Raw genomic sequence first — 21,017 nt, 5'->3', positions numbered from 1 at the left:
GCCAAAGAAGGATGGTAAAGTCCGGATGTGTGTTGACTTCAGAGACCTGAATAAAGCCAGTCCAAAAGACAACTTTCCATTACCTCATATTGATGTGCTTGTTGATAATACTGCTCAGTCTAAGGTGTTCTCCTTCATGGACGGTTTCTCCGGTTATAATCAGATCAAAATGTCTCCTGAAGATAGAGAAAAGACATCTTTTATCACTCCATGGGGTACTTTCTGCTACAAAGTGATGCCATTCGGTCTAATTAATGCTGGTGCTACCTACCAAAGGGGAATGACTACTCTGTTTCATGACATGATTCACAAAGAAGTCGAGGTATATGTGGATGATATGATTGTGAAGTCAACAGACGAGGAGCAACATGTTGAATATTTGACGAAGATGTTTGAAAGATTGAGAAAATACAAGCTTCGATTGAATCCCAACAAATGTACATTCGGCGTCAGATCCGGGAAGTTATTAGGCTTCATTGTCAGCCAAAAGGGCATTGAAGTCGATCCTGATAAAGTCCGGGCCATCCGAGAAATGCCAGCTCCACGGACAGAGAAGCAAGTCAGAGGTTTCCTCGGGCGTTTGAATTACATCTCCCGATTCATATCTCATATGACCGCAACCTGCGGACCGATTTTCAAGCTGCTTAGAAAGAACCAGCCTATTGTATGGAATGAGGAATGCCAAGAAGCTTTTGATAGCATCAAGAATTACCTGCTGGAACCACCTATCCTTGTCCCACCCGTGGAAGGAAGGCCTTTGATCATGTATTTGGCAGTATTTGATGAATCCATGGGATGCGTGCTTGGTCAACAAGATGAAACTGGAAAGAAAGAGCATGCTATCTACTATCTAAGCAAGAAGTTCACCGACTGTGAAACTCGGTATACAATGCTTGAGAAGACTTGTTGTGCCCTAGCTTGGGCTGCTAAACGCCTGCGTCATTACTTGGTGAATCATACAACTTGGCTGATATCCAGAATGGATCCGATAAAGTATATCTTTGAGAAAGCGGCCGTTACTGGAAAGATTGCACGATGGCAGATGCTTTTGTCTGAATATGATATTGTGTTCAAAACTCAAAAGGCAATCAAAGGTAGCATTCTTGCAGATCATCTTGCTTATCAACCTCTTGATGATTACCAACCAATTGAATTCGATTTCCCTGATGAAGAGATCTTGTATTTGAAATCCAAAGACTGCGAAGAACCGTTGATTAATGAAGGCCCAGATCCCAATAGCAGGTGGGGTTTAGTCTTTGATGGTGCCGTCAATGCTTATGGTAAAGGAATTGGGGCAGTCATTGTATCCCCGCAGGGGCATCACATTCCTTTCACCGCTCGAATTCTGTTCGAATGTACCAACAACATGGCTGAGTATGAAGCATGCATCTTCGGGATCGAAGAAGCAATTGACATGAGAATCAAACACCTCGACATCTATGGAGATTCTGCGCTCGTCATCAATCAGATAAAGGGTGAATGGGAGACACACCATGCTAAGTTGATTCCTTATCGTGATTATGCGAGACGTCTTCTGACATATTTTACAAAGGTTGAGCTGCACCATATCCCTCGTGATGAGAACCAAATGGCTGATGCTCTTGCTACTCTATCCTCCATGTTTCGAGTAAACCATTGGAACGATGTGCCAGTAATCAAAGTGCAGCGCCTTGAAAGACATTCACATGTATTTGCTATTGGGGATGTGGTCGATCAGGCTGGTGAAAATGTGGTTGACTATAGACCCTGGTACTACGACATCAAACAGTTCTTGCTGAGCCGTGAGTATCCGCCGGGTGCTTCCAAACAAGATAAGAAGACCCTGAGAAGATTGGCCGGTAGATTCCTGTTAGATGGAGATATTCTGTACAAGAGAAACTATGACATGGTATTGTTAAGATGTGTTGATGAACATGAAGCGGAACAGTTAATGCATGATGTACATGACGGTACCTTCGGGACCCATGCTACAGGGCATACTATGTCAAGGAAGTTGTTACGAGCAGGTTACTACTGGATGGCCATGGAGCATGATTGCTACCAGTACGCCAGAAAATGCCACAAATGTCAAATCTATGCTGATAAGATTCATGTGCCTCCGCACGCTCTCAATGTTATGTCATCCCCATGGCCGTTCTCAATGTGGGGCATCGACATGATTGGAAGAATTGAACCGAAAGCTTCAAATGGTCATCGTTTCATCTTAGTGGCAATTGACTACTTTACCAAGTGGGTTGAAGCAGCATCTTATACCAATGTGACCAAGCAAGTGGTAGCTAAGTTCATCAAGAACAACATCATTTGTCGATATGGTGTTCCCAGCAAGATTATTACCGACAATGGTACCAACCTGAATAACAATGTGGTGCAAGCTCTTTGTGAAGAATTCAAAATTGAGCATCATAACTCTTCTCCCTATAGACCTCAGATGAATGGTGCAGTTGAGGCCGCCAACAAGAATATCAAGAGAATTGTCCAAAAGATGGTAACCACTTACAAGGACTGGCATGAGATGTTACCCTATGCTCTGCATGGCTACCGTACTACTGTGCACAGTTCAACCGGGGCAACCCCTTTCTCTCTTGTATATGGTATGGAAGCAGTTCTTCCTTTGGAAGTGGAGATCTCATCTCTCCGTGTGATCATGGAAGCAAAGTTATCAGAGGCTGAATGGTGCCAAAGCCGGTATGATCAGTTGAATTTGATTGAGGAAAAACGTATGGATGCCATGGCTCGTGGACAGTCATATCAAGTAAGAATGAAGACTGCTTTTGATAAGAAAGTCCATCCCCGAGAATTCAAGGTAGGGGAACTTGTATTGAAAAGGAGGATAAGCCAGCAACCCAACCCAAGGGGCAAGTGGACGCCTAACTATGAAGGTCCTTATGTTGTCAAGAAGGCCTTCTCCGGTGGTGCTTTAATCCTTACACACATGGATGGTGTAGAACTTCCAAATCCAGTGAATGCCGATATAGTCAAGAAATACTTTGCCTAGAAATATGAAAAGAACAGCGTGGTAGGTCGAAAACCCGAAAGGGCGGCCTAGGCAAAAATGCGCTTCCCGGTGGATCGAAAACCCGAAAGGGCGGTCCAGGCAAAAATAAGGGACAAAAAAACAAATATGAAAAGCTCGCTGAGATTGTAAACAACTCAGGCAAGAATGAGCGTCTCGATGAGCCGAAAACCCGGAAGGGCGGTTCACGCAAAAATGAGATTGAAACAAAAGGCAAGTAACTATATCTGGCCGACCACCGTCCCCCTTGGGGCATCTGCAGCTGTTAATGCCTATCTTCATCAAAAGCTTCTGTACTTGTGAATTCAAAGTTTCTAAGAACTGTAGTGGTTACCGTGTTCAATGTACCACCAACCAATAAAATTACCATTTTCCAAGCTTTGTGAATCCGTGGAGTCATGCCTTTGGCTGACCACCACTCTTATACATCAAGTTGAGCCGTTGCTTTTGTTTGAAAACTCTATTTTCTTCTATTTTCAAAGCTATATACAAAACATTTTCCTTCCATTTTGATAATGACAATGCTTGAAATAAACATTTTTGAAAATTGAAAACTTTTTGTTTATTTTGAAAAGCAAACCTGAGCAACAGGGTACAATCAAATGAAACATGCATGAGCAAGTGTATGTTGGTGTCTATTTCAATATATGTTACAAACAGGTTCTCCTCCAGGATAGTCTGTGGTCAATGGCAAGAATGAAAAAACAGAACAAAAATGCATGAAAACAAAATGAGCTCGCTAAGTTGAAAACCCGAAAGGGCGACTTAGGCAAAAATGAGCACCCCGCTGGATTGACAACCTGAAAAGGCAGTTCAGGCAAAAATGGGGCAATAAAAATTTATCTCCCCGGTGGATCGAAAACCCGAAAGGGCGATCCAGGCAAAAATGGGATGCAAAAAATGAAAATGAGAATATGACATGCAAAAAGCATTGACCACAGATGCAATGTCTACAACATACCCAGTACTGAAATGCCCAGCACAACGGCGTTTTCCCCAGTGGAGTCTCTCAAGATTCTATCCCCAGCAAGTTACATACCTACCGGTCCTCGGCCATGGTTCCGATACGTCTCCCAACGACGTCATCTCCATAGAGGATTTCCAAGAATGTGTAATATAGCACGAGCCACTACGTGCCCAATACTCTAATGTCTTGTCTCCCCCGTGAAGTCGTGCCTACAAACTGCCAACAGTCATGCATTACAAGCATTCATACATGCATAATCATGCATATTACGTGCCCATGCATTTAACGAAACTGTTATATCATCCATGCATATCGCATTTCCAATGACAACATCAGTCTCAATTCAATACTCATGTCAGGTTCTCTGTCAAAACCTTGTGAGCCAATAATATCGGTCAATTTCTGCCTTTCAATTCAAATCGACGTTAAGTCAATCTCAATCTATATTTTGTCAAACAAACCAATCCCCAGTGAATATGTTTCTGTTTGGTCAAGTGGCTAGTTCAAGGCCAAGAACAGCTTGTACCTATCAATTTGCTTATATTATCGGTCGAGTGCCCAGCTCAATCCAAGAACAGCTTGTACCCGTCAATATGTTTCCGTTTGGTCAAGTGACTAGCTCAATCCAAGAGCAGCTTGTACCTGTCTATCTGTTTCTGTCCGGTGGAGTAACCAGTTCGCATCCAAGAACAAGCTCGCACCTGTCTATTTGCCTTGTTTTCAGTCGAGTCACCAGTTCGAATCCATAAGAACAACTCGTACTTGTCAATTTTCTCTTTTTCCAGTCGAGTCACCAGTTCGAATCCATAAGAACAACTCGTACCTGCCAATTTTACATGTTTTCAGTCGAGTCACCAGTTCGAATCCATAAGAACAACTCGCACTTTCCAATATCCCCAAGTGAGTTACCAGTTCGAATCCATAAGAACAACTCATGTTTGTCCAGTAACCTCTATCCCCTGTGACGTGACCAGTTCGAATCCATAAGAACAACTCACATTTGTCTGTTTGTTTCATTCCCGGTCAAGTGGCTAGTTTGAATCCAAGAACAGCTTGTACCTGTCCAACTTGTTTCTAGTTTCCCGTTACTCTGCTATTCACTATCTTTGTCAATGTTTACCAATCCCGCAATGGATACGACATATTTTGTTAATTCCAATCCCCATGAGGTCTTGCATTCATAATCCAAATGATGCATGGCATGCATATTATTTGAAAATGGGTAGGCGTATTTTTACGTCCAAACACAGTGCAAATGCTAATATTTAAGTATCTTCGTCCTGTCAAGCCAAAGACTCCGTCTCTTGACTCTCCAGACAAAGAAACTTAAATAGGGGCAGCTGTTATACCCTGTTTTTGGACCTAAAGATACTGGGCCCAATTTCATTTCAAACTTTGTCAATTATCAAATTTCAACTGCACAGTTCAAATTGTCTCTGCCTCGCAGTATTTTCAATCACAATTTTACCTATGTTTTTCTTGCATAAAACCTTTTGAAATGTCTTTACTTGTCTTGTAAGTCATCCAAAAGTGTCTCTGGATCATTACATTGCTTTTACCACAGTTTATTTCAAATTTGCAAAAAAGTCATACAGAAGGGTATTTTGGTCATTTCCTGCAGTGGGACCCATTTTCATCCTTGTGACTGTCTCTGAGTCTTTTCAGATTGTTTTTTTTAACATTTCATCAGTAAACCCTGTTAAATTCATTTCAAACTTGCGTCTGAGTCAGTGTTAAGTCAATTTCAATCTGTTTAGGTCATTTTTAGCCCTAGGGGCATTTTGGTCATTTCACACAAAATTTTGGCATAGAGAGGTTACTTTGAAGTACCTCATTTAAGCCGTTGGTTCGTTTTAGTCCGTTTTGTCAGTTTTATTTTTGTCTCACTTTACGTTTGTCAAAATTACTTTTTTTAGTTCAATTTTATTTTTAAATCACAATTTAGTCCAATACTTTTTAAAATTGCATTTTTAAGTCCTTTTTGTTAATTGCAGTTTAGTCCTTTATTTTTTCTTTTTTGCAGCAAAGTCCAATTCCAGGTGGCAGTGTCCCATTGGGTCTCGAATACAAGTGGCAGCCTATAAAAGGCGCATTCAATGCACAGTCACAAAAAAAAAAAGTCAGAAATTCATCACAAACAGATTTCTTTTCTCTCTCCATTCAGTTACAAATCAAAACAGAAAAATCATAGAAAATCACCAAGAACAAAAACCCTAGAAAATTTTCCAGAATTGAAATTCATCACAGTTCTCAGTGATTCATTGGAGAATCATCATCATCGAACCGAATCCTTCACAATTCTAGTGCGGATCCGTCACCAATAGCAACGAATCCAAGCACGATCGCGAAGGATCCGAAAGTTTGAGAAGAAGAGGGAAAGAACCGATTCGGACCAGCAAAGAGAAAGAGAGAAGAACCGATTTATTTTCGGATCCAAGCCAGAGAATCAACAAACCGCACCAACAATCAAGTTTTCCGAAGATCTTGTTCAAAATCTCCAGTCAAAAATCACAGGTAAACACGTGAAACTCATCTTTCTTTCTCAGAAACGGTAACAAACACGAATCAAACACAGATTTGCAACTTTCATTCAATAAAACACTAAAAAGAATCAAGAAAAATCTTTTCAAAACCGCGAACCAAAAGTGTAGATCTACAGAGATTTAGACCTCGTGTGAGAAAACCAGTGCCGGATTCGTGTTTGCGACCAAAAAGGATATCTAAAAATGTGAAAATTTTTGAAAACGGAGAAGTTTGTTCAACTCCGGCGGCGGCGCCGCCACCCTTGGGTGGCCGGCCACCGCGCCGGAAGAACAAGCTTCACCGGAGAAGATGAAGACTCATCTTCCTCCTTGAGATTTCCGGCGAGAGAGGGAAGAGAGAAGTGGGAGCCTCTCTCACTAGGATGAGAGAAGAGAGAGAAGGAGAGGAAGAGAATGAGAAAAAAACCGGATTCCCCCCTTTATAAAGCCAGTGAACCGGACCGGTCCAGGACCGGTCCAACCTCCTTCATTCCTGGCCGTTGGATCTAGGGTTTCTTACCCTGGATCAATCCAACGTCTCCTGTGCAATCTGAGTTTTGTGAGTTGGGCCTTTGGTTTGGGTTTTGTTCATTTACGTTTTTGTTTATTTTCCTGCTATTTGCACCCTATTTCTTTGCTGTTTGAACCCCTGCATGCTTAAAATTTTCTCTAAAAATCTCCAAAAATTATCACATGTTTCTTGATGTATTTTCATGACTTTTTTTGTATTTCTCAATGGCTTTAAAATGATAAAAAAAAGCGTGTGATATTTTTTGGTTAATAAGTGTGTTTAGACATAAACTTATGCATTTTTTAGTAGCATATCATTCATGATTTGTTGACATGTGATTTGAACTTTTGGAATGCAATTTTATGATAAATTTGTTGCTGATCCTATGTGTGGCTTGCTGCTTGTGAATATGAATCTTATTTTTCCTTCTTACCTTGCAATTAGTATGTGTTTTAATAATTAAATAAGGTGCAAAATGTCTTAAAAATGTGCCATGAGTTTTAGCTTGAATATGTCCTATTAATTCTCACCTTATGGCACAAAGCAAGACTTCTAAAATTTTGCCATAATGAAGGGATCATAGGTCATACACATGCTAGAGTTTTATGGCCACTTTCATGTACATTTTGTCACTTTATTAGTCTCTTTTATGTCTTTCCTCTTAATACTTTTTTTGTGCACTTCTTTTATTCTATGCTTTATTTTACTAATCATCTCACTTCTTTTGTTCCATTCATTTCATGAGCATTTCTCCATGTCACCACTATCTCCTTCACTTCCTTTAGTTTAGTATTCATTTTTTGCAAGTTTTAATCCATTTAGTGATGTAATTGGTTATCATTGGTTTGTAGCTTGGCAAAGGGGCCATAGAATGTATTTAGGCGATTTTTGTAATATGGACTATGGACACTATGACCCACCGACACGCACACACTCACCCTAGATGTATGCTTAGGATTGTATGCCTAGATGTATGGCTAGGATTGCATGATTAGATGAACGTTTAGTTTCGAACACTTAGAGAAAATCCAATTTTTTCCAAAAAATATGCAAATAAATTCACTTCAAATATTTTCATAAAAAATGGAGTCAAAACTCCAATAACTTTTCCCTTTTATTTTTCTTAAGTAAAACCTTTAATGAACTTTAACCATACTTAGACTTCATTTAGCAAAATGACTAATTCCACCTCACACTTTCCAAATCTTATGCCCTTGAGGCCTCTCATCTCTATTCTTCAAAATCTTTTTTCAAACTTAAAATCAACCAACAAAGACAAAACCTTTTTGAGAATGAACTACGAACGGTTTTGATCCCTTAAAAGGGTACGTAGGCAATGAGTCAAAACTCATCCAAGCCGAAGTAAAAATCAAATTCTACTTCTTCTCACCCCCATTCTTGACTAATCACACCTCCCTTTTTTTACAAATAAGCAATAAAATTAAAGCGTAGAAATAAACTTAGGAGAGCGGTTCTTATGGAATACCATAATCGCTCCGGGTGCCTAACACCTTCCCGTAGCGAAAACGACCCCCGAATCTAGAACTTTTTAAGGGTTTTTCTCCTTTTACCCTTCCCAAGAAAAAGGGAGATATCAACGGTCGAAAGGTTCAAGTCCAATTAATGGCTTGGCACCCAAAAACCATGATAACAACATGGCAGCAACAAAAAGGATTAATATATGACACTTTAAATAAAAGCTTATGTCTCCCTTGAGGTTTCCTTTCAATGTACACTAATCACAACTTCAAGTATTCTTTGTAAACTTATTCAACCCAACAACAAATCTTAAGTGAGTGTATGTGTGTGTAGTCCAACCCTTTTCTTGCTCCTGTATAAGATAGATATTATGAGGAACAGGTTCTAACCTTAACACTAAAATGACCGAGAAAAATCTTTTCTTCATTTCATATAAGAGAAGTGGGAGAGTTAAGATAGACTTGATGAATTTATACATTTGGGGGCTTGTAGATGCCTAGGGGCTATCATTTCACATTGGAAGTCCGTGAGGGGGTATCCTTTCCTCCAAGTTTCTATGATCACCCTAAGTAGTGCTACAACTTGTTTACTTCACTTAGGAAGTTCCTCTTTTTAGAGGGTTTAATTCAAGCACAATTTGTTTGAGAAGTCATCACCACATTTAGGAAGTCAGTGAGAGGGTATCCTTTCTTCCACGTGAGGTGATATCCTTCCGCCCCATTTCGGTTTACACATTTCATCACATTAGAATTATTCCCACACAAACTTATACTACTTTTACTCTGAAGATTTTTAAGGGTCCAGGTTACCATTAAAGCTAGAACGTGTTCCTTAAAATACCTACTCATACACTTACTCAAGGATTGCAACTAGGTGTTTTTCTCATTGGAGAATTTATTTCACAATAAAACTTGATGTGGGTATAGCAAGAATACTTATAACACAAGAAATCATTTTCATGTACAAGAAATGACCATTGAAGAGACAACAAAAAATTATGTCATAATAAAACAATAAAAACGAGCTGCTTATTCATGCCTTTTACAATAAAACACAACAAAAGAATAAAGTTCAAGGGAGTTTGGAAACAGTACGACTAAAGACACTTTATTAGGCTCCCCCCACACTTAGGAGAAGCATTGTCCTCAATGATTTAAAAGAAGAAGAAGAAAAAGAAGAAGAGGATGAAGAAAGAAGAGAAGTAGAGAAGAGTAAAGGAAGAGGAGAGCTCACAATTTTATTGAAGTCCATAAGGTGGACCTTGGAGGTGAAGGTGTTGCATCATGTATCGGAACATTTGATTGTTTTATTCATTTATTTGAGTGCCCCTTAGGACATCATTTCTTAGCCCGATCATTTTAACACCTTGTCTTTATTGCTCGGTGCATGTTCTTTGAACTTTGGTTTGCATCCATGCCCACCGTTCATCATTATAGTTTCCACCGGCTTCTTGTTAATGGTGCAATTTTGCACCTACCTCCTCTTCATCACCATCATTGTGTACCTGTGGGTTAGTGCCAACACAAACCTAGTTTTCTACCACCTCCGAATTAGTAATATCTGAATTAGGTAGAATAATCAAGAAATTAGTAGTATTGACTCTCCACTCATATTGGTAATTGTGAGAAGGGCCATGAATTCTAAAAAAAACATGGTAGTGAGGGTTTCTAAGTCTAGATAGTAGTTTCCCTCAATCCTATTTATCCCTTTATTCACATTTACCTCAAATTTTCTAACAATGAAAGTGATGATTCCACCTACCACTATATCACCTTTATATCCAGTTTCTTTCTAGCAATTGAAACAGGATAATAAATCAAATAATAGTAAATGTTAACATGGTGGTTATAAAGCATAGCCCACAACAAAAATAGCTCAACATTCCTCATCATTCCTACCTCTTTTCTACCCCATATGGTGCAAGCAATAACCGTGTGAAGGTACCTAAGCACAAGGTTGTGAATTTATTCAACAGCCGAATCATATGTTCATCTATTTCTAGTCTATCCATAGCATTAACATCAAGGTACCTGCAAGGAGAGATAGTTCTAGAGATTAGAGATTTATACCTATTTCTTTGCTCGGAATCCTTGAATTGGATCCCATGATTGCGGGTTGTTGATTGCTTCTTGCTTGCACCACTTCCGGAGGCTTCAATATCCTCACCTTTCCTTTTTGATGCCATTGACCTTAGCTTGGTTTGGTTGTGGGTGGATGAATGTTGGTGAAGTTTGGAGAGAATTACGGAAGAAGGGTTATAGATGTTATTTGATTTGGATAAGGAAGAAAAAATAAAAAAATAAAAAAAATAAATTTTTTTTTTTGCTGATGGGTTGGCACGGCCGTGCCAACACAGGCACGGGCCGTGCCAACTCTCTGGAAAAAGAGGGAAGAATTTTTTTTTTATTTTTTTTTGGGTGGGTTTCTGGTCAATGGCTTCAATTTTTTTTTTCTTCACTTTTTTGCATCATATTTGGACAAATACCTACAAAACAAAATAAAACAACACAAAACAAACAAAATAAAAGCTTATGTCTCCCTTGAGGTTTCCTTTCAATGTACACTAATCACAACTTCAAGTATTCTTTGTAAACTTATTCAACCCAACAACAAATCTTAAGTGAGTGTATGTGTGTGTAGTCCAACCCTTTTCTTGCTCCTGTATAAGATAGATATTATGAGGAACAGGTTCTAACCTTAACACTAAAATGACCGAGAAAAATCTTTTCTTCATTTCATATAAGAGAAGTGGGAGAGTTAAGATAGACTTGATGAATTTATACATTTGGGGGCTTGTAGATGCCTAGGGGCTATCATTTCACATTGGAAGTCCGTGAGGGGGTATCCTTTCCTCCAAGTTTCTATGATCACCCTAAGTAGTGCTACAACTTGTTTACTTCACTTAGGAAGTTCCTCTTTTTAGAGGGTTTAATTCAAGCACAATTTGTTTGAGAAGTCATCACCACATTTAGGAAGTCAGTGAGAGGGTATCCTTTCTTCCACGTGAGGTGATATCCTTCCGCCCCATTTCGGTTTACACATTTCATCACATTAGAATTATTCCCACACAAACTTATACTACTTTTACTCTGAAGATTTTTAAGGGTCCAGGTTACCATTAAAGCTAGAACGTGTTCCTTAAAATACCTACTCATACACTTACTCAAGGATTGCAACTAGGTGTTTTTCTCATTGGAGAATTTATTTCACAATAAAACTTGATGTGGGTATAGCAAGAATACTTATAACACAAGAAATCACTTTCATGTACAAGAAACGACCATTGAAGAGACAACAAAAAATTATGTCATAATAAAACAATAAAAACGAGCTGCTTATTCATGCCTTTTACAATAAAACACAACAAAAGAATAAAGTTCAAGGGAGTTTGGAAACAGTACGACTAAAGACACTTTATTAGGCTCCCCCCACACTTAGGAGAAGCATTGTCCTCAATGATTTAAAAGAAGAAGAAGAAAAAGAAGAAGAGGATGAAGAAAGAAGAGAAGTAGAGAAGAGTAAAGGAAGAGGAGAGCTCACAATTTTATTGAAGTCCATAAGGTGGACCTTGGAGGTGAAGGTGTTGCATCATGTATCGGAACATTTGATTGTTTTATTCATTTATTTGAGTGCCCCTTAGGACATCATTTCTTAGCCCGATCATTTTAACACCTTGTCTTTATTGCTCGGTGCATGTTCTTTGAACTTTGGTTTGCATCCATGCCCACCGTTCATCATTATAGTTTCCACCGGCTTCTTGTTAATGGTGCAATTTTGCACCTACCTCCTCTTCATCACCATCATTGTGTACCTGTGGGTTAGTGCCAACACAAACCTAGTTTTCTACCACCTCCGAATTAGTAATATCTGAATTAGGTAGAATAATCAAGAAATTAGTAGTATTGACTCTCCACTCATATTGGTAATTGTGAGAAGGGCCATGAATTCTAAAAAAAACATGGTAGTGAGGGTTTCTAAGTCTAGATAGTAGTTTCCCTCAATCCTATTTATCCCTTTATTCACATTTACCTCAAATTTTCTAACAATGAAAGTGATGATTCCACCTACCACTATATCACCTTTATATCCAGTTTCTTTCTAGCAATTGAAACAGGATAATAAATCAAATAATAGTAAATGTTAACATGGTGGTTATAAAGCATAGCCCACAACAAAAATAGCTCAACATTCCTCATCATTCCTACCTCTTTTCTACCCCATATGGTGCAAGCAATAACCGTGTGAAGGTACCTAAGCACAAGGTTGTGAATTTATTCAACAGCCGAATCATATGTTCATCTATTTCTAGTCTATCCATAGCATTAACATCAAGGTACCTGCAAGGAGAGATAGTTCTAGAGATTAGAGATTTATACCTATTTCTTTGCTCGGAATCCTTGAATTGGATCCCATGATTGCGGGTTGTTGATTGCTTCTTGCTTGCACCACTTCCGGAGGCTTCAATATCCTCACCTTTCCTTTTTGATGCCATTGACCTTAGCTTGGTTTGGTTGTGGGTGGATGGATGTTGGTGAAGTTTGGAGAGAATTACGGAAGAAGGGTTATAGATGTTATTTGATTTGGATAAGGAAGAAAAAATAAAAAAATAAAAAAATAAATTTTTTTTTTTTGCTGATGGGTTGGCACGGCCGTGCCAACACAGGCACGGGCCGTGCCAACTCTCTGGAAAAAGAGGGAAGAATTTTTTTTTTATTTTTTTTTGGGTGGGTTTCTGGTCAATGGCTTCAATTTTTTTTTTCTTCACTTTTTTGCATCATATTTGGACAAATACCTACAAAACAAAATAAAACAACACAAAACAAACAAAATAAAAGCTTATGTCTCCCTTGAGGTTTCCTTTCAATGTACACTAATCACAACTTCAAGTATTCTTTGTAAACTTATTCAACCCAACAACAAATCTTAAGTGAGTGTATGTGTGTGTAGTCCAACCCTTTTCTTGCTCCTGTATAAGATAGATATTATGAGGAACAGGTTCTAACCTTAACACTAAAATGACCGAGAAAAATCTTTTCTTCATTTCATATAAGAGAAGTGGGAGAGTTAAGATAGACTTGATGAATTTATACATTTGGGGGCTTGTAGATGCCTAGGGGCTATCATTTCACATTGGAAGTCCGTGAGGGGGTATCCTTTCCTCCAAGTTTCTATGATCACCCTAAGTAGTGCTACAACTTGTTTACTTCACTTAGGAAGTTCCTCTTTTTAGAGGGTTTAATTCAAGCACAATTTGTTTGAGAAGTCATCACCACATTTAGGAAGTCAGTGAGAGGGTATCCTTTCTTCCACGTGAGGTGATATCCTTCCGCCCCATTTCGGTTTACACATTTCATCACATTAGAATTATTCCCACACAAACTTATACTACTTTTACTCTGAAGATTTTTAAGGGTCCAGGTTACCATTAAAGCTAGAACGTGTTCCTTAAAATACCTACTCATACACTTACTCAAGGATTGCAACTAGGTGTTTTTCTCATTGGAGAATTTATTTCACAATAAAACTTGATGTGGGTATAGCAAGAATACTTATAACACAAGAAATCACTTTCATGTACAAGAAACGACCATTGAAGAGACAACAAAAAATTATGTCATAATAAAACAATAAAAACGAGCTGCTTATTCATGCCTTTTACAATAAAACACAACAAAAGAATAAAGTTCAAGGGAGTTTGGAAACAGTACGACTAAAGACACTTTATTAGGCTCCCCCACACTTAGGAGAAGCATTGTCCTCAATGATTTAAAAGAAGAAGAAGAAAAAGAAGAAGAGGATGAAGAAAGAAGAGAAGTAGAGAAGAGTAAAGGAAGAGGAGAGCTCACAATTTTATTGAAGTCCATAAGGTGGACCTTGGAGGTGAAGGTGTTGCATCATGTATCGGAACATTTGATTGTTTTATTCATTTATTTGAGTGCCCCTTAGGACATCATTTCTTAGCCCGATCATTTTAACACCTTGTCTTTATTGCTCGGTGCATGTTCTTTGAACTTTGGTTTGCATCCATGCCCACCGTTCATCATTATAGTTTCCACCGGCTTCTTGTTAATGGTGCAATTTTGCACCTACCTCCTCTTCATCACCATCATTGTGTATCTGTGGGTTAGTGCCAACACAAACCTAGTTTTCTACCACCTCCGAATTAGTAATATCTGAATTAGGTAGAATAATCAAGAAATTAGTAGTATTGACTCTCCACTCATATTGGTAATTGTGAGAAGGGCCATGAATTCTAAAAAAAACATGGTAGTGAGGGTTTCTAAGTCTAGATAGTAGTTTCCCTCAATCCTATTTATCCCTTTATTCACATTTACCTCAAATTTTCTAACAATGAAAGTGATGATTCCACCTACCACTATATCACCTTTATATCCAGTTTCTTTCTAGCAATTGAAACAGGATAATAAATCAAATAATAGTAAATGTTAACATGGTGGTTATAAAGCATAGCCCACAACAAAAATAGCTCAACATTCCTCATCATTCCTACCTCTTTTCTACCCCATATGGTGCAAGCAATAACCGTGTGAAGGTACCTAAGCACAAGGTTGTGAATTTATTCAACAGCCGAATCATATGTTCATCTATTTCTAGTCTATCCATAGCATTAACATCAAGGTACCTGCAAGGAGAGATAGTTCTAGAGATTAGAGATTTATACCTATTTCTTTGCTCGGAATCCTTGAATTGGATCCCATGATTGCGGGTTGTTGATTGCTTCTTGCTTGCACCACTTCCGGAGGCTTCAATATCCTCACCTTTCCTTTTTGATGCCATTGACCTTAGCTTGGTTTGGTTGTGGGTGGATGGATGTTGGTGAAGTTTGGAGAGAATTACGGAAGAAGGGTTATAGATGTTATTTGATTTGGATAAGGAAGAAAAAATAAAAAAATAAAAAAATAAATTTTTTTTTTTGCTGATGGGTTGGCACGGCCGTGCCAACACAGGCACGGGCCGTGCCAACTCTCTGGAAAAAGAGGGAAGAATTTTTTTTTTATTTTTTTTTGGGTGGGTTTCTGGTCAATGGCTTCAATTTTTTTTTTCTTCACTTTTTTGCATCATATTTGGACAAATACCTACAAAACAAAATAAAACAACACAAAACAAACAAAATAAAAGCAATAAAACTCGTGGGTTGCCTCCCACGAAGCGCTCTTTTAGAGTCATTAGCTTGACGATTAGAAGGTTTCTCTACCCAATACCCAATCTTTCCCAAAGGGATAGTGGCATCAACCTGAGATTCTTTCCCAAATCACACATAGCTTTCTTAATGGTTTCACTCTCAATCACACAAGGGGTGGAAAAACTCTCAATCACTATGAGGTTAGGCTTAGCAAGCCTTTGTGGGACATGGATTTTGAGTTTATAAGGTGGTGAAACGATTGGCTTATCACTCTCTCCTATGACTTTCTCACCTTGTTGCTTTTCACTCGCTATCTCACCCTCAATTGTCTTAGTTTTCATAATGGGGTCCTCTAACTGATTACCGTCCCTAAGTTGAATAGCATTTATAAGGCCTTTGGGGTTGGCTTCAGTTTGACTTTGAAAGACATCGGGGGTTTGAGAGGAAGTAGCTACTTGAGAGATTTGAGTTTCTAGCATTCTAGTGTGAGTAGCAATGGAGTCCACTTTAGATGTAAGCTTGACAAGAGAGTCATTCAAAAATCCAGTTTGATTTTTAAGTTCTTGAAATTGCTTGGATTGCTCCATAGCATGTTTTTCTAGTAAAATTTCCAAGCTGGATTTCTGAGGGACTCTTTGGTTGTTTGCATAGACGGGTGGTGTTGTTTGTTGTCCAAAGGTATAAGAATTTTGCTCGGGACTATTAGCAACACTACCTAGTTTGCATTCAATACCAGTATGGTCAAGTATTCCACAAAATTCACAAGGTGGTGAAACAAGAGCAGGTGTGACGACACTTACAGTTAATTTATCAAATTTTTGAAGAAGTGTGTCCACCTTAGCAGATAGATGATCAAGGGTAGAAACCTGGTACATACCTGTCTCTTTTTTAGAGGGTGGAGGAGTACCTTCAGTGATAACTCTCTCACCTGTCCGCTGATATTGGTTTTGTGCCATGTTCTCGATCAAATCATATGCTCCTGTGTAAGTTTTATTCATCAAAGCTCCACCTGCAGCTGCATCAACATTCATTTTTGTGGAAAACAAAAGACCATTATAAAAAGTGTGGATAATAAGCCAATTCTCAAAACCATGATGGGGGCAAAGCCTAAGCATTTCTTTGAAACGCTCCCACGCATTGTAAAGAGATTCACCATCTTTTTGAGTGAATTGTGTGATTTGACTCCTTAATTGAGCAGTTTTACTATGGGGAAAGAATTGGGAAAGGAATGCCTTCCTCATTTGGTCCCATGAAATTATAGAACCAATTTTCAATGAATGAAACCAAGCACTAGCTCTATCCCTCAAAGAGAAAGGAAAGAGGTGCAGCCTTACGGCCTCTTGGTTTGCCTTCAAAGTTCCACTGAGTCTTAAAAAAATTGAAACATGAAGATTCGGATCCTCAGTGGGTGATCCGAAAAATTGATTTTGCTGCACTAGGTAAATAAGTGCAGGCTTTATTTCAAATTTAATACCCTTAACCGTTGGGTACACAATAGCATCGTACGGCTCATCTGAAGATGTGATTGCGTACTCTTTGAGAGCACGTTTCTCAGCCATATCGTTATTATTGTGTGGATCTTCTTGGAGTCATGCCTGAAATCAAAACGGTTAAAGATAGAAAATAAAAAATAATAAAAAATAAAATAAAATAAAATAAGGAGAAAGGGAGGGAGAGAGATTTTATATATAAATATATATATATATATATATATATATATATATATTTTATTTATAGAGAGAGAGAGAGATTTATATAAAAAATAAAAAAGATAAGAAAAAGAAATAAAATATTATATATATATATATATATATATATATATATATATATATATATATTATTTACTTATATAAATTTTTTTTTTTAGACTAAACACTATTGAAAAGTTAATCAAATTATAATAACTCCCCGGCAGCGGCGCCAAAAACTTGATGAGATAAAACCGCAAGTGCACGGTCTTACCGAAGTAGTATGAAAAGAGTATCGTTCCGACAGGGAGTTATGAATTCAATCAACTTTAGATAATGATTAGACTAAAGGTTTATGAGATGGAAAAGTTTGGGTTTTTAATTAAAAACAAATAATAAAATAAAAGATAAAAGCCTTGGGGTTATTGGTTCATCCTAACGACAAGTCCTTCTCAAACCAAACTATTAAACTTATAACTTTATGTTAGACCTAATTTCTCAAGACAGTTTCTCTTTTGTTCCTCTAGCAACCAAGCCTATTTCGCTGACTTGATTACTATTAGATTTTGGTTCCTCTAACAACCAAGCCTATTTCGCTGACTTGATTGTTATTAGTTCCCTTGAAGATCGAAACTATATGTCTCAAAGATTGCAAAGCCTATTTCGCTGACTTTGCAATCCTTGTCTAAATTCACTTGTTCGAATATCAAAGCTCCACTTTCGTTTTATGAATTGATATTTGAGATGATGGATAAACAATTATCAAACCCTCCACTTTCGTTTCCACAGTTTGATAATGGTTGATCCATGTTAAAGCGGTGAATTTAGATAAGGAATTAGGGTTACATAGGATTAAGGTTTAAAGCTTGGTTTGATTAGGATTATGTCATTAGACTTATCCAATAATCCCAAGACAAGAGAGTCTACTCACTGACGTTCATTGTAGACAAGGAGAAGAAGAGAGAAAACATAAAAGTAAATAGCAAGAAAGTAAAATGAACTTTTATTAGAAAGACAATTGTTACATATTGCATTCCAAGAAAAGATGATTATTTGTGATGGATGGCTACTCTATTTATAGCATTTATTCGACTTAAAATCTAAGCTATTACATTTGGGCTAAAAATAGAGTAGCTTAAAATCTAAGCAAAAGCAGCAAAAGAGGCATTGGAAGGTGGCACGGCCGTGCCAAGGTTCTGACTTGGGGGAGACATATTTTGTCTTCCGAATCTTCGTATTTCTGCACCGAATCAGCTCCAATCCTCTTTCTTTTGCTCCAAGACTCAATCCATCCAATATTCATTCCTGAAATATAAAATATGCAATTGTAGTAATATAATTCAAAAAGGAAATATTATAAATATAAATATAACTAAAATCTAAATAAAATAATACTAAATATTATGGATAAAATAGATATAATAATGACTCATCAGGAAGCGCCTCCAAATTTGGGAATATCCGGTGAATCAAAGAGATGAAGTTCGTAGAGCTTATCTTAATTGGGGTCCTTATCAATGGGTAGCTGAAAAATATCCTCTTAATGAAGATAAGCATCCAAGACGATTTCAAGCATCTTGGTTCAAAATGTTCCCTTCATGGCTAGAGTACTCTCCAACAAATGATGCTGCTTATTGTTTGCTTTGTTACTTATCTAGTGAAAAACCAAATGGGAATCCTACAGCTGACGTCTTTACTAGAAAAGGATTTAAAGCATGGAGAAAAATCAATTATGGAAAGTGTTGTGCTTTTCTTAAACATATTGGAGAGAGTCCTTGTTCATCTCACAATAATGCAGTGAAAGCTTCTCAAGACTTGTTCAATCAATCTATGAACATCAGATTTGCACTTAATGAGCAAAGTTCCGAGCAAATCCTCCATAATAGACTTCGTCTCAGGTGCTCTATCGATTCAGTTCGTTGGCTCACTTTTCAATCTTGTGCTTTTAGAGGACATGACGAAAAACCTACTTCAAAAAATAGAGGTAAATTTCTTGAAATGGTTAAACTGTTAGCATCATACAATGATGAACTTGCTAAAGTAGTGCTAGAGAATGCTCCATATAACGGAAAGTATACATCTCATGCAATTCAAAAGGAACTTTTGCAAATCATGTCTTGTAAAGTGAAACACTACATTCGGGAAGAGATTGGAGATTCTAAATTTTGCATAATTGTTGACGAATCGCGTGATGAATCTCTTAGGGAGCAAATGGCTATTATTTTGAGGTTTGTGGATAAACATGGTTGCATACAAGAACGATTTTTTGAGCTTGTGCATGTAAATGACACCATGGCTATCACACTTAAAAAAGAAGTTTGTGATGTTCTTTCTATGCATGGTCTTCATGTTTCAGATATCCGCGGGCAAGGGTATGATGGTGCTAGTAATATGAGGGGATAATGGAATGGATTGCAAGCATTATTTCTCAAAGATTGTCCTTATGCTTATTATATTCATTGTTTTGCACATAGACTACAACTTGCTTTGGTTGCTGCGTCTAGAGAAGTTTTCGCTATTCATGATTTTTTTTCTCACTTGACTTTTATTGTCAATGTTGCATGTTCCTCTACTAAGCGTAATGATGAATTGCAAAAGGCCATATCAGCTGAGATTATTAATTTGCTAGAGATTGGTGAAATTGAGAGTGGTAAAGGACAAAATCAGAAAAGCAATCATAAACGAGCTGGAGATACTCGTTGGAGCTCACATTTTGGTTCTATTTGTAGTATGATAAATCTACATAATCCAACTTGTGTGGTTCTTCAAGAAATTCGGAAGACTGGATCAAGTTATACTACGCGTGGGGATGCTAATGCTGCTCATAAACTTTTGAAATCATTTGAGTTCACATTGATTTTGCACATCATGAAAGAGATTATGGGAATTACAGATCGTCTTTGTCAAGCTTTGCAACAGAAATCCCAAGATATACTTAATGCTATGCAATTAGTCAGCTATACAAAAACATTAATTCAGAAGTTGAGAGATGATGACTGGGATGATTTGTTGAAAAATGTAATATTATTTTGTGAAAAACACGAAATTTATTCCCCTGATTGTAATGCTGTTTACATAGAGCGTGAAGGTCGCGCTCGTCATCAAATGGATCACATCACAGTGGGTCAGCATTTTAGAGGGAATCTCTTTTGTGTTACAATTGATCAACAATTGCAGGAATTGAATCACAGGTTTTGTCCGGAAACAATGGAGCTTTTAATTCTAAGCAATAGTTTGGTTCCAAAGGATGTTTACAAAGCATTTGATATAGATAATATATGTGCTCTTGTACATAAATTTTATCCATTAGATTTCAGTGAGCAAGACAAAAAAATTTTGAGATATCATCTTCATTTCTTCCATCTTGATGCTGTTAGTCATCCAGGTTTGAATAAGTTGTCAACTATGTCTGAATTGTGTGAAGCTCTCAATACGACAGGGAAGGCGGATACACATTACTTGGTTGATCGTTTAATCCGCCTTATCTTAACTCTTCCGGTTTCTACAGCTACTACAGAAAGATCATTTTCAACAATGAAGTTAATCAAGACAAGATTGCGTAACAAGATGGAGGATGAATTTCTTGCTGACAGTATGATGCTTTATATTGAAAAAGAAATAGCCGATCAATTTAGTACTGATTCAATTATTGACGAGTTCAAGTCTAAAAAAGACCGAACCGTTAAATTTTAA

The 21,017-nt window shown here is 37.7% G+C and overlaps 1 protein-coding gene and 1 non-coding gene across 2 annotated transcripts; both read left to right on the top strand.

The window, feature by feature from the left end:
• The first annotated feature begins 16,722 nt into the window (after positions 1 to 16,722).
• LOC112420626 (small nucleolar RNA R71) lies at positions 16,723 to 16,829 on the top strand. Its single transcript, XR_003010799.1, has one exon. It is a non-coding gene; the product is annotated as a small nucleolar RNA R71 (small nucleolar RNA).
• A 2,082-nt stretch (positions 16,830 to 18,911) lies between these two features.
• LOC112420158 (zinc finger MYM-type protein 1-like) lies at positions 18,912 to 21,017 on the top strand. The gene is made up of 2 exons (XM_024778821.1): positions 18,912 to 19,696; positions 19,799 to 21,017. The coding sequence occupies exons 1-2, from the start codon at positions 18,912 to 18,914 to the stop codon at positions 21,015 to 21,017; spliced, it is 2,004 nt and encodes a 667-aa protein (XP_024634589.1).

The sequence above is a fragment of the Medicago truncatula genome, chromosome 3 (genome assembly GCF_003473485.1).
Source record: "Medicago truncatula cultivar Jemalong A17 chromosome 3, MtrunA17r5.0-ANR, whole genome shotgun sequence".
In the NCBI taxonomy this organism is placed as follows: Eukaryota; Viridiplantae; Streptophyta; class Magnoliopsida; order Fabales; family Fabaceae; genus Medicago; species Medicago truncatula.
Note: the sequence above shows the minus strand (reverse complement) of the source record. Positions and strands in the feature narration are given on the sequence as shown.